The sequence below is a fragment of the Brassica napus genome, chromosome C9 (genome assembly GCF_020379485.1).
Source record: "Brassica napus cultivar Da-Ae chromosome C9, Da-Ae, whole genome shotgun sequence".
In the NCBI taxonomy this organism is placed as follows: domain Eukaryota; kingdom Viridiplantae; phylum Streptophyta; class Magnoliopsida; order Brassicales; family Brassicaceae; genus Brassica; species Brassica napus.
This window is the reverse complement of record NC_063452.1, coordinates 44441908-44456492: the sequence shown is the minus strand read 5'-3', so window position 1 is coordinate 44456492 and position 14585 is coordinate 44441908. Positions and strand designations below refer to the sequence as shown.

At 34.0% G+C, this 14585-nt stretch overlaps 1 protein-coding gene and 1 long non-coding RNA gene across 2 annotated transcripts; both read left to right on the top strand.

Annotated features, from left to right (window-relative positions):
* Positions 1-1723: 1723 nt before the first annotated feature.
* Positions 1724-5372, top strand: LOC106390541 (autophagy-related protein 18f-like). The gene is made up of 6 exons (XM_013831035.3): positions 1724-2454; positions 2833-3261; positions 3348-3665; positions 3735-4613; positions 4700-4872; positions 4947-5372. Exons 1-6 carry the CDS (start codon positions 2278-2280, stop codon positions 5197-5199), a joined length of 2229 nt encoding a protein of 742 aa, XP_013686489.1. The 5' UTR covers positions 1724-2277; the 3' UTR covers positions 5200-5372.
* A 7269-nt stretch (positions 5373-12641) lies between these two features.
* On the top strand, positions 12642-14298 carry LOC106391549. Its single transcript, XR_001278550.3, has 4 exons — positions 12642-13156; positions 13302-13586; positions 13661-13744; positions 13828-14298. It is a non-coding gene; the product is annotated as an uncharacterized LOC106391549 (long non-coding RNA).
* Positions 14299-14585: the final 287 nt, after the last annotated feature.

Sequence of the window (14585 nt, the reverse complement as noted above, 5' to 3'; positions counted from 1 at the left end):
TTTTGTTTGGGATTACAGCTTGAGTACATTAACAATGAAATCCTTGTGCATCAAATAGTATATACAGAAAAGGGTACTCAAGAGATTTAATATGGATCAGTCTCACCCATTATCTAGTACATGGGCGTGAGATCACTTGTTTTGGACACTGATCCATTCAGTCCAAAGGTGGACGATAAAGAAGTCCATTTAGTCCTGAGATGGACGATGCAGAAGTCTTGTTTTAGACACTGATCTGATTGGTCCATAAGAAGGACGATGAAGAAGCCTTTGATTTTGGTTTATTTTATACTAACCAGCCCAAAGAGGGGTTATTTGGTTTTGTTGATTTGTTTTCAGACATGTTATGTTTTACACATGGTGGTACACACATATCACAGCAACATCATCCAAGATTTCGTGTGTGGTATTTGAGGTCGATGACTCAATATATTCGATTAGATTGTGGCATGGCCGATGGTAAAGAAGAACCAACTATCATGTTCGAGGACGAAGCATATTCTGCCCAAGATCTTCATCACCCACGTATTGCAGAAAATTGGAGAGGTCCAAGGGGGAGTAATGTGTGTTGTACTTTTTTTCCTTCACCATGGTTTTGTCCCAATTGAGTTTTCCTGGTAAGGTTTTAATGAATCAACGTTAAAGCACATTACAAGCTTTAAATGGTTATGGCATCCAAAGAGGAGTGTTATGAACCAGATTGTGGATGACTCATAACCAAGAAATTATGATTTGTAATATTTCCATTTATCCATGACGGTGTAATCTCATATACATAAGGAACATCTATGTTATGAATAAAGATAGATTTTTCCATTGACTTCATAGCAGAAAAGGACGAGAGCACACGTCGTAGGAAATTTTGGTGGGATCTGATTGGGTTAGCAATTAGGTTATGAATGAAAATTGGTTCAAACTCGGTTCGTTAAAATCGAAAATGCAAATACAATAGTCAATAGAAGTAGGAGATTCAACTAAATATATATTTAGGTTAGTTTGGTTTAATTACATTACAGGTAGAGAACCAATAAAACCAGACATTTGACGATGATTCCTTTATATAGGGAAAGAGACGTGGAAGGTGAGTCTCTTCTCTTCTCTTGTCTTGTCTGTAGTATATACCAAAGACGATACGTAAAAGAGATCCTTTTTTTTTTGTTTTTGCTTTTCAGTTAATATATATATAAAAAAAAGAAAAAAAAAAAAGAAAAAGACAAAAATAGCACTAAATCAAGTTTTTGTTCCCAAACTAGCACTCAAGGTCAAAAGTCACAAAATAGCACTTAATGTTTTATCAAAAATCACAAACTTACGGTTTAGAGTTAAAGGACGGGGTTTAGGATTTAGGGTTTAGGGTTTAGGGTTTAGAGTTTAGGGTTTATGGTTTAAATTTTAGGGTTTAGGGTTTAGAGTTTAGGGTTTAGAGTTTATGGTTTATGGTTTAGAGTTTAGGGTTTAGGGTTTAGGGTTTAGGGTTTAGGGTTTAGAGTTTAGAGTTTAGGGTTTAGGGTTTAGAGTTGAGAAATGAGGTTTTGGGGATAAGATTTCAAATTTTGAAAAATAAAAAAATTAAAATTTTCAAAGGATAAACTTAGAAAGGTGTTATTTTGGTCATTTTAGTTTTTGAGTGCTATTTTTGTGATATAAACTTAAAAAGATGCTATTTTGGAGATTTGCCCAAAACAAAAAATCATATAAGAAGTTTGAAACAGCTTAAGGTCTTCTTTGGCTCTCTTATCCTAAAGATCCTCCCCCTTTTTTTCCTCCTAAACGCTTCCAAAAGTCTAAATCAAATTCCTTCGGGTCTTCTAGTTTTTCAAATTCTTTCTTAATTTACCTCTTGATTCCACAAAAGAAAAACCACCAAAATATTGTTGCTTTATTTGTTCGTTCTTATTTAATTAGCGATTCAGCTTAAGTTTTATTTTATTTTATTTTTCAGTTTGATTCGCTTATTCTTTGTTCTTGGTTTTGTAAATATTCAAAAAAATATTTTTTTTTATTTTGCTTTGATCAAAACTTTGATTGTGTCTTGCTTGAAGCAAGTTTCTGAGTTTGCGTGTATCTTGTTTCTATTTATAGATTCCATTTTTTCGTTCGTGATCAATTTCTGTTGGATTTTGAAGTGGAGATTATCCGCTCCCTCTTTCTCGGAGATTCCATCGTGAGAGATATTTTCTCAGGCTTAGAAATAGAGAGAGCATTTGATTTGAGAGGGGCTACCCATCTCAAGTCTAGTGAAAGAGTAGTAGTCCATTCAACATTATTATTATTATTATGACTTCTCAGAAGCAGCAGCCCACCACTTCCGACGCCGGAGTTGTGTCGCGATCAGCCAGAACCTCCTTTCGTGCTTTCTCCAACTGCCTTCGTGTTATTTCCTCCGGTGCCTCCACCGTTGCTCGTTCCGCCGCTTCCGCCGTTAACCGTGACATTGTATCTCCCAACGATCAGGTATAAAAAAAAAAGTTGCTTTCATTACGGAACAAAGCTGCCATCTGAAAGTTTAAGAGCTTTTGTTATAATGGGTCAAGATTCTTTCCTGTTCTTGAGTTTATGTTTCTCTTTAGGTGACAATAATAATCTCTATTGGGTTTTGCTCCATTTGCTTTTATAGCTTTAAAAGCTTGGACCTTTAGGTTGTGGAGTGTTTCGTTTTTTTCCCTAAAAGTTGGATGCCTACTTTCAGTGTTTTTGTTTTACCATTTAGCTAGAAGATGTTCTAAGAGCTTGCTATAATGGGTAAAGATTCTTCTTCTTTGGGGTTTGGTTGATGGCTTTTAAAAGATTTTTTTTTTCTTAAAACAAAGTTGGATGCTTTTGATGCAAAAGGTACTATGGGCGGGGTTTGATAAACTAGAGAAAGAGGATGGCTATACTCGAATAAGAGTTCTTCTACTTGCATTTCACTCTGGTTTCCAAATTTGGGATGTTGAAGATACAGACAACGTCCATCTCATTGTCTCTGCGCATGATGGCCGAGCATCCTTTATGCAAATGCTACCCAACCCGGAGGCCTTAGACGACATGTTTTCTGTGAGCCGTCCGCTTTTGGCTGTGTGTGGTGACTCTTCTTGGGAAGAGAACTCGAGTATAAGACAGAGCGTTTCTGACAACCCTGGAAGCGAAACTGTGGTGCCTACAAATGTGCATGTTTACTCGTTAAAATCTCAGTCCTATGTGCATACGTTGAAGTTTCGGTCTATCATCTATACGGTTAGGTGCAGTTCTCGGATCGTCGCTGTGCTACAAGCATCTCAGGTTCGAGATTTTGTCACATTTGTGTCGATTTTGTTCCCTGTGATCCGTCTGTTCTGAGACTAAGGGTTCGATATTTGACTTTGCAGATACATTGCTTTGATGCTAAAACATTGGAGAAGGAATACATGATTGTCACTAACTCCATCTCCTATGGCTCCTTGGGTGTTGGATATGGTCCTCTTGCTGTTGGTCCGCGATGGATTGCTTACAGCGGAAGTCGTGTTGCTGACTCAAGTTCCACACTTTTCACTCCAGAGCTTATCACACTGCCATCGTCATCGCCTAGTGTTGCACAGTTTGCAATGGAATCGAGCAGGCAGATCGCTTCTGGGATCTTGAATATTGGTATGAAAAGCGTTGGAGTTACTAATGACAATGTGCTAGACGAGGATCGCATAGGAATGGTAAAACTCCAAATCAAGTTGATTTATCATTGATCTGTGCTTTATACTTATATATTATGTGGTCTGCAGGTTATAATCAAAGATATGATAAGCAAAAGCGTTATAGCTCAGTTTAAGGCACACAAGAGTCCTATCTCAGCTCTGAGCTTTGATCCAAGCGGCATGCTTTTGGTGACTGCTTCGATTCAGGGACACAATATTAATGTCTTTAGAATAATGCCGAGAAGCACTGCCTCTTTTGTGCATCTGTTTAGGCTTCAGCGTGGTTTTACTCATGCGGTGATACAAGACATCAGTTTCAGCAATGATAGCGGTTTGATAGTGATTAGCTCTTCAAGAGGGACGAGTCATATGTTTGAGATTGATCCTCATAGAGTGGGGAAAGCTCTGGTTCCTCTATCGGCGGTTAATAGGATAAGAAGCGGAAACATCAGCGGATGGATGGGAACAATGAGCGGTGCTGCAGCTGCAGCTGCTGGAATGGTTGGTAGCTCTCTGACTGGCGCAGCCGCATCGAGTTTCTGTTACTGCGTTGAACAGAATAAGAACAACCGCTATGGTTCTGCTGCTTCTGATAATAGCTCAAGGAGGAGTCTTCTGGTTTTTGCTCCTTCTGGATGTATGACTCAGTATCCTGTTGTGGGTAGTAGTCATGAGGCTGCGTTAGGGTTCGATTTTGAGTCTGGATCAGAGATTGAACCGGTACAAAGGTGGTCCATGGTACAAAACCAGTCTAGAAGAGAGATGCAGGATCAACACAGTGACATATATGGAGGTGGAACAGTTTCTGATTCTAAAAGTAGAGTGTTTCCTGAGATTGTTAGGAACCAGAATGCTGAGGAATCTTGGAAAGTGACTAAGAAAGAGGATAAGCATCAGATGTACATGTCTGAAGCAGAATTGCAAATGTATCAGCCGTCTCGGCTACCGTTATGGGGAAGGCGACATGTAAAGTTTTCCTCCTTAGTTTTGGGAACTGGTAATGTGTTTGTGTGGATATGTGTCTGATAATTTGTGTTTTTGCACAATAACAGTTTAGGTTTCAAGAGTTGGTGTTGAAGCGGGATGATGAAGAGAGTAGTAATGGTGGAGGAGGGGAGATGGAGATTGAAGGAATCCAAACTCGAACGATTGAAGCAAGAACAAGAGATTTGGTTCCAGCCTGGGGTTATCTCCACTCTCCAAAATCACAACAAGTTATGAAAGAGTGAGTTTCAATAGTTTGGTTTTCTTTTCTGTTGGTCTCTGTCACAGTTTCTTGACACTGATATTATGCCACAGATCATTGCAGAGTCCAAGGAATACTACACTAGGTGATCATGTGGCTCCTACAGAGGATCATGGAGGAGAGTCCGACCCCGGAGTTGTACATAGCAAAGAAGGGAGCTCGAGATCAGAAGAAGAGAGTTCGAGATCTGATGAAGATAGCTACATTTCAGAAGAAGAGACCCAAAGCAAGTCTGTACATAATGAAGAAGGTATTGCGGAGGTGAAGAAGCTTACTGAAGATGAGGATGACGAGGAGATTCACTAAAAGAAGGTGATGTTGTTTTTGGGTTTTTTTTTTCACCACAAACTCAGCTTCAAGATCAACAACAGGAGAACAAAAATGACTGTGGAAAATTGTATTGAAAAAGAAAATTGACATAACTTATTAGATGTAAATAGCAATATGTTTTGTTTTTGTTACGGAATTATTTTGATTCATTTTTACCAAAAAAAAAAAATTATATTGATTCATGACCTGTAACATAATAATAATAATAATAATAAATAAAATAATAACACAAAAATCCAGGTTAGGTCAAAGACTTCAATGCTCTCTGTAAACTCGAATTCCCTAAAAGAACCATCTTGCAGGAGTCTGTGTCAGTGGTTTGTATCCTAAAATCCGCAGAGCAGGCCTGGCAAGAATCAAGCACTGGCTTACAACAAACTATAGCTTATTAGCTTACAACAAACTAGAGTTATCCTAGGGAATTTATCATATATAAAAAAACTACGAAACAATAATATAAAACAAACAAAATATAAAGCTACGTACCTATATTAACAGAGAATTATGGTCCCTCCAACGATAGTTCTTCCCGTAAATTTCAGTTTAAATGGAATATTGTCATGGTTACTTTTTTTTTGAATGAATGCTAAATTTTATTCATAAAAAAAAACATCAAGTGGATCTTTATGCTTAAAAAGACTTCTACTCTTATTTATTTTCCTTTACAGCATCATATACTCCAAGGTACTATCTCCTAGCAAAACTGCCAAACTCATATTTACAGTCTTGTGCCAAACCAGTATTGCAAAATTCCTTTAAACCCCCTTACTCATTTAGACTGCACCAAGCTGAGCTTGTTCCTTATAGCTTTATCAATAAGCTTTGACAAGACAAGCATTAGCGGAAGCTGATCACCATGACGCCTCTTATTGCATTCTCTCACAAGGTAACTTGAAATGCATAACGAAGACAGAACCGCTTCTTCTTCTCCATAGACTGGTTAGTGATCAACCTAGCAATTTCATCCCAACTGGTGGAGAATGTACGGAGCAAGATCCCTTTTGTGAGAAGTTCCCAAATCTGAGATGAGAAATTGCACTAAAAAAGGGATTCCTTGTTTCTGGAGCATTTTATCATAGCACACAAATAGTGTCAGCACCTTGACTCCAACAAGAAACCCGATCCATGGTAGATAACCTTGCCCTCATTGCAATCCCGACCATGAAGGCAAATTTTGGCGTAGCCTGCGAAAACCAGATATTTCTTCCCCATGAACATTTTGTACACCATACACTCTAGTCAGCTGCCATGTCTAATGAGTAAAAAAATTATGTTTAAAACCCATGTTCCCTCTCCACAGATCATCATCCTTCGCTTCATCACACTGCTTTCTTTTGATGACATCCAACTCCTTCTCTATGTCATGGTTATTTTCAATATTAATCAAATTTTTGATATTGGAATTCGGTGCGAAAATGTGTAGTTTTCTTAATATGAACTGAATTATACCCATGTAGTAGTATCATTGCTACACCAGACTAATTAACAGAACGTAAAAAGTGTTGTAAACTTGTAATCATCTTATATATACTTGCAAAATGGTGGAAAACTTAAGAGATTCTATGATTAATTAATGTGTGTTTGTTTAAACCTCATCAGATCCCCAACACATTATTTACTGTTTTTTTACTTTGCATATGTGTCTTTTTTACAAACACTTTCACTAAACAAAAATGATATGACATACAAACAACTCTTACATGCTTATGTTTAAATGTGACATGAACATTTTCATTTAATGCTAATTTATTTTTTTGGTATTTTTACAATATGTTAAAGAATTCATACATTATCACTAAAGTAAATTTATTAAATATAATATTAAAATAAATAATAATATAAAATAAATACACTACAATATTTAAAAATTTACGAAAATATTATTTATTCTAATTTGATAATTATAAAAAAAAATATTACTAAAACTTTCTTCAATTTTTTGTGTAGTTTTTTTTATTTATAACAAAATAAATTATTATTTTTTAAAATTTTGATTTAATATATTTTAGCCAAAAAGTAGATAAAAATCTATCGAAAATTATAATTTTAAATATTTTCATATTTGTTCTTATTATAAATCTAAAGAAAACATTTATTTATTTATTTATTTTATCTTAATTTTTATGTTTAATTAAATCAAAGTTGAATTAAAAATATTGATAACCAAATAATAAAATCTAAAACAGTAGCAAAACTTCTTTTTAAATATAATTTAATTCTAAATTTTTATTTCTACGCATGGCGCAAAAAAAATATTTAGTAGTACATTAAAAATATTATTATCCATTTTTTTCATAAAAGAAACTAAAGTGTTAATTGTTTGAAGAAAATAGTTAGTTTACCAAAACTGCAAAACATGGAGCTAGGGATTTCTAACCCAAACTAGATGGTAAACGTTGGGCCTGGATTTCGTATCCCTTCAAAATACAGTTTGGAACGCTAGAGAGCGAATCATGTAGAATGCACACAGCATTGGCCTCGGCCCGGATGTAGGGATCGATAACAAGAAGGGGATGTTCTCCAAGATCATTGGGATTGCGATGATGAGATCTATGAGAGAAGCAACGAGAACATGTATAAAAGGAGCGAGAGCAAGAGAGAAACATGGACATTCATATACGCACACACACTTTAACATCGAGCTCTCTTCACAGACATACCGGCTTCTCTTTGTTTATTCTTATTATTCTAGTTTTTTCATTCTCATTTACATTAGTGATCTTGCAACCTGATATCTATCTTATTAAAGTTGAAGTACAAATCTGTTTTGTTTGGATACATGGATATGAGGATAAATAATAATTGTTTGGAAACATGTATAGAGTTTATATTTCATATTTTTAATTAAAAAATCGGCATGTATTCAAAATTACAAATATCCAACGCTTTCTTATCACCGGAGCTAATTTATTAATCCGGTTTGAGCATGTTTCTGCATCAAGAAACACATCACCTTGAGCTTCATATGAAAGTGCATTATCAAATCATCCGATTTCTCCCTCAACCTTTATCCAAATAACATCACTTGATCACCTTCTAGCTAGCAACAACAAAGGACAGAGGTTTATCAATTAGAAGATCATCAAAATTCTATATAATCCCGTTTGTCAGCAATGTGCTCCTCATCAAAATTCTATATAATCCATTCATCATTTGCTTTTAGAATTGCACAAACAAACATTGGCTGATCATAAATTTCATAACATTAATTAATTAACTATTGTCATATTATTGTAATTTTATATCTATATAGATTTCTTGATGTTTACCACCAAAAATATTTATATCAATTTTTTGTGTGATTAGGGTGGAAAATTTCATGCTTCTGTAAAAAGAAACCAGATGTATCGTGCACAAAGTAACCTCCCTATTGGAGAATGGAGATTCATTGAGAATTTTACAGTTACAGCTGCTGGAGATCAATATCAAACAACAACCTCCCGATACAAAATGACTATCATTGGTGACACAATTTATGCCAAAACCGATTATCATGATGACAATCCTTTCCTTACACTAGCGAGTTATGAAGATTTTGGTAATGGAAAACTGAAAATGTACCTCCTAATTGGTATGAATTGATAGTATACACATTTTAAATATACCATAGTGTGTTTTTGTTGTTGGTGATAATTTCATTTTTGTATACTCTCTGATATAGTTTACGTTTTTTAAATACCATTGGTGCAAGTTCATGACAAAGACACAAAGACACTTCAATTCGGATGTGTGACACTAAGTGAGTTTGTTCTGATTTTGCTAGAAGCGTGATAAAATTTTAAACAATAATCCTAATACAACTATATTTACTTTATGATACCGAGCAGGGGTCTTGATGTTACATGTTGCCTACGGAAAAATATGCTGAACAATTTGAACCTCACATTGAATCAGGAAATGATAAAATGTTAATATGTTTGATTCCTTTTTCCTAAAAGCAGCATTTTCAGAGGTATTAAACCGTCAATAAAAATGATTTCGAAAACTAGTTTTATATCAGTATATAAAATGTGCCTTTCATGCCAATTAGGGTCTATACAAATCACCAATGCATTTGATGCTTCCGTTGTGACTCTCAACCCAACTATGCAGGAAGCTATTGACTTTAAGCAAAAGTAAGTAGAACTATATCCGCACTTATTTCCATTAACAATGCGAGGATCTTATTTCTAAATTATTTCTTGATGTTTATTTCAGTATGCTTCAAGATGACATGTGAAATGGACTTTTCAACGGTCCAAAAATCGAATCATTATAGTAATTAAGATGTCAATCCATTTCTAAGGGTTTTGAATCAAAGAGAATTCAGGTTTTCAATTAAGCTAAATGCAATCAATAAGATGAGTGGTTTCAATCAATCTAACAGGTTTCTAAAGCAACTAAACATCAACTTTCAATCAATTGGAATAAGGAAGAATCATGGGCATAGGATTTTGATTACAGATGACTAAGATTAAATCTAAAATGGCAAGGTTTCAATCAACACATTCCCCTAAGTCTAGATATCAATTCTAAGCAAGTTCTCTTCCAAGATAAAAGCTCATTTACTCTCATGATCAAACATCAAATTTCTTTGGTTTGTGTCAATCAAGAAATCATTAAGGATAGATCATTCAACTTTCCTAACTCCCCTAACATCAAATCCCTTTGGTAGGGTAAGCTAAGAGCTTGATGAGTTGTCTCAGACATTTCATCAAACACCTTCCGGGCAATGAAATGTCTAGAGTTCTAAACCAGAATGGCCAACTCAAGCTTAGCATTAAGATCACTCAATCAAGCAAGGAAATGCATTAATCTACTCTAAACATTCTAGATCATCACTTAATCATCCTAAATCATCTTAACCTATGAATCCAAAGATGACTACTCACTCATAATCATGATAGACACTAGATCATTAGTTTTCCAAATCTAAACATGATTAATGGTCAAAGTAATCAAGCAAAGATAAGAAGTTATGATCAAGATTAGATCTTTCACCCAAAAGTGGTTTTTGATTAGATAGATAACAAGATAAGTCCTAAGATAAGGTCTAAAAAGTATTTATAGTGGCCTAAAAACAAGCTGGGTCGACCCAACAAGCATGGGTTGACCCAAGATAATTTGGGTAAAAAGTTGGTAAAAACAGAAGTGCAGATTTTTCTAAGTGTCGCAGCTGTTTTGACATGTCATTTGGCCGCTGCAGAAGGCCGCTGCACACTCCAGCGGCATGTTTCTTGTCGTTTGGCCGCTGCATCTTCCAGATATCGGGCAGGGAGTAGTGGATTTCTTCAGCGGCTTTCTTGGCCGCTGCATTTGGCCGCTGGGACAGTTGGAAACTCGTCTTATGAACCAAAATCACCTTTCTTGTCTCTAAACCATCTCCAAAGGTTCCAAACTCACCAAATAGCATCTCCATCACCTAATAGAGACAAATGTATATGCAATGCACCTAAATCTACTCTAAATGCATCTAAATGGACAAATTGAGAACTAAAATGATTGCTAAAACTATGTAAATACACAAGATATCAACATGCATCTTGCTATTTATGATAAAAAACGATAAGAAGGTGATAAAGAAGCAAGTAGAAGATTGGAATGAGATTAAAGTGAGGTCCATATCCGAGGTTTAATTTGGTGGCATTTGAGGTTATATTTTCAGAGTTTTGATCTTTATAATTGTGCTTCTGAGATAACAACCGATTTTGAGGATGTTTATGTGTATTATTATTTAGGATGGAGTTGCAAAATTATCTGTTCAATTGAATCAATAGACACAGATTGGGGCTGGTTCTATTTTGGATGTAATAGCAATAGGAGTGTTAGTCGAATTGGTATACATAATGTGCGAGTATTGATTATTACATTTTTATACTTTGATATTTGTTTTTTATGATTAGCGTTATATATTTTAGATGAGTCGTAATATAACTAATTGTATTCAAAAGACCTGAAAAAAATTGTGTAATATGGTTATTTTTGGTACAAATATCCGAATCCATTTGAGATACATTTGTTATTTAGATATTTTTATGTTCATATACATCAGAACCGAACTCATCCAACCCATAAGAACCCAACTCAAAATCCACACATAAATTTATAATACTCAAGCGGGGCCTAATTTCAAAAAAAAAACGATATCCGAAAAAAACAACCCGGAAAAAAAAACGATACATAGCTGTGAGTTCAAAAAAGCATACGAAATGAGATAATATCTAGTTTTAAATATATATATATATATATATATATATATATATATATATTTATAGTTGTAGATATAAAAGTTAACGTATGTTAACTTTGTTATTTTTAATAAAATATTATATAGTTTAAGAATTTTAACTCATTTTAACTGTGGATGTTATATTATTTATTAGTTTAAGTGAAAGAATTAAAAAAATAGGTTAACATACCAATAAACTTTATATAATAATTAGATTCTTATATAAATATATATATATATATATATATATATATAATAATTAAATTTTATAAAAAGTGTCATAGTTTTTTCGTTTTATAACAAAATCTTAATTAGTATTAATTTCTAATAATATTATATTACTAATTACAAAATCATTAATGAGTTAATTTTATTTAAAAAATTAAAATTTTTGGTAAGATTTTTGTTATATTTTTAACTTAAAACTATTTTAACAATAATTAATAAAAATATTTAACATAGGTCTAATAATGTTTTTAAATATTTTATTAAATAATTCATTAATTAATTTCGTAATTTGTTGTATGTATTATTGTAAATTAATATAAATTTATTATATAGGAAAAATAGAAAATACTAAGCTTTTTTCAAATTTAATAATCTATAATATTAGAAGAGAGACATTCTAAAAAATCTACTTATGCAAGGTTGTTGGACTTATTCATTAGTTATTTTTATTTTGGTTAAATTTTATGTTTACCACTTTCATGGTACCACTTTTCATCATCTTCATTTTGAAATTATTTTTTAATTTTAAAAAAAATATTTTTAAGTATTTATTTATATATTTATTAGAATCTTAAATTTCACCTTTCAAAAATCATACCCTACCCATCAACTTTAAACTTTAAGTCTAGATTAGGGTTATAAGTGTCTTTTACCGTTCATTAAAAGTGAGGATAAAAGTGATTAGTGTAAGCATGAAAAGTGGTATTGTGAATGTGATATTTGTGGCAATTTCCCTTTTATTGTTTTGGTCTAACCATTAATTACTCTAACTATATACAATTAATTACTACCATTATAACAAGAAACGTGTGTTCCTTTTTCTTCTATGATATAAACTCATATTCATTAAAATATTAAATATATTAAACAGTTGACATTTTATAAACATTCGAAAATAACTAATATATCGAGAGATACTACATTAATATTATTTCAGTATAAAATGATGAATCATGATTTGGACATTCTATTCTGGGGAATTGCCAAAAATAACAGCACTTTGAAGATACTTTTCATTTCTAACTTAACCAACTTTACCATTCAAATTTTAATTGGGAAAGTACCTCTTTACCTTTAACTAATTAAATCTAAAACTACTTTTTTTCCTACGATTTCTTCAGATCTCAGATCCAAAAAATTGAATATATCCAATGATCAAAGCCGACGAGATTGGCCAATTCTGAGGAGTACTCCGGCGAGATTCGACGACGATAGCGAGTTCTCCGGCAAGATTTAACGACGTTGACGAATTCTCTGGCTAGTTCTCCGGCGAGATTTGACGAGGACTACAACCTCAAATGGTTTTCCGAATCTATCACCATCGTTGATCAATCCGTTCATGAGCTATGCAGTTTAGTATCAGACTCCGTTCTGGACCTCTCCCGCGGTTTGCTCGAGCTCCAATCTGCACTCGAAGGGTTTTTGATTCTTATCGGTTACGAACAGAAACATGGGGATTGGAAGTTCAATTCGACCGAGAATCATCCGTTTGTGAGGGTATGTGATACAAATAGTCATTCCTGATCATAGCGATTCAAATTGATTAAGAAAAAATATATGCATTGATTATTTAGTAATGGCCGGCACTTTTGATATTTTTAACAAGATTTTGATGCTTCTCCTCGTTGTTGCTGCTTTGCAGATTCTTTCATGCAGAGTGGAGACATAGGCAGAGCTTCTTCACCAAGTATCACTCTTTGTGATGCGTACTCAGCGATTGGGGATAGTAGGAGTATGTGAATTTTCTGGAACCGTTCGTGAATTTTGTAATATTACGTATCCCATTTGCAGATTCATCCCCGTCTTTGTTTGTGAGGGAGTTAGTGTCATCAATGGCTTTCCTTGTTGCTCATGCCGTCATGAAGCACTGCCTGCATTCAGATTGCTTATGCGGTGTCTTAAGTAAATCCCAGGGAAGAACTCAGAAGTAAGTACTTATGATTGACAGTTACTATGATGAATGCTTATAGGACCAAGTACTAAGTTTCTGAGACTATTCAGGACAATAGAAATTTCAGCTGCATTGTCAAGACACTAGTGGATGCTTTCATTGTGGTTGCGAGAGACTTGGTTGGAACTAGATTGGTATGTTGTGCTAATTGTGTCATGACTTCATTTTGATCTTTGTGCTCTTTTCTGACATGTATTCATTTATTTAATGCTAGCAGGAAGTAATAGAAATGCATGTGTTTGGTGTTCAACTGGTAGATACCGTGCTTTTGCTTTTTCACCAAAAGTAAACATGATCCTGCTAAACATTTCTTTGTCTAACTATGGAGTTTGAATATTTTGCTGGGCTAGCTGTGTGGTGTTGAACAAATGCAAGAATATAGTTGAAGTTGTTTCTATGTTGGTCACTATCCTTCAGTACCAAGCTTATCTATAAGAAACCGTACTCTAAGAAACTACATTACTGATGATGCTTATCACTGGAAAGAGAATTTGTAGTTTGCTTGGTCCGTCCACGAACTGGGTGTGTCCGGTTTAGTCCTAGTTTAACAATGTGCCTTATGTAGCTGTCAAACTCAAGGTTTAGACCTATTCATAGTGCCGGTTATGCACTGGAACATGTGGCCTTGGAATATTTAGTAGTTATTGTATTCATATGCTTCTTTATGAAAGAGTTTTTTGGTGCCTAATCTAATATATTTTTAGGTTATGAACCAATCATTTTGATTATTAGAGATATAATAACGAGCATCCATTTACCTGAAAGTAGAACTAGAAATGTGTGATTTCAAGTACAGAATAGCTGGGAATTGCACATATGCGAGGGATGTGGGTAATTTAAATTCAAAAGAAACCATAAAATTATTTATAAAGGTTTATAAATCATTTCTCAAGATTCATAAATCAATTTGTAAGGGTTTATAACTTATTTTATAAAGATTTATAAATTAGCTATAAAAATTTATAAAGGCTTATA

Excerpts from the sequence above, each read along its gene's own strand:
- LOC106390541 (XM_013831035.3), top strand. The coding sequence starts at position 2,278 with ATGACTTCTCAGAAGCAGCAGCCCACCACTTCCGACGCCGGAGTTGTG. Across the intron at positions 2,455-2,832 it reads TTGTATCTCCCAACGATCAG|GTACTATGGGCGGGGTTTGA; the intron begins GTATAAAAAAAA and ends TTGATGCAAAAG. Across the intron at positions 4,614-4,699 it reads CGTTATGGGGAAGGCGACAT|TTTAGGTTTCAAGAGTTGGT; the intron begins GTAAAGTTTTCC and ends GCACAATAACAG.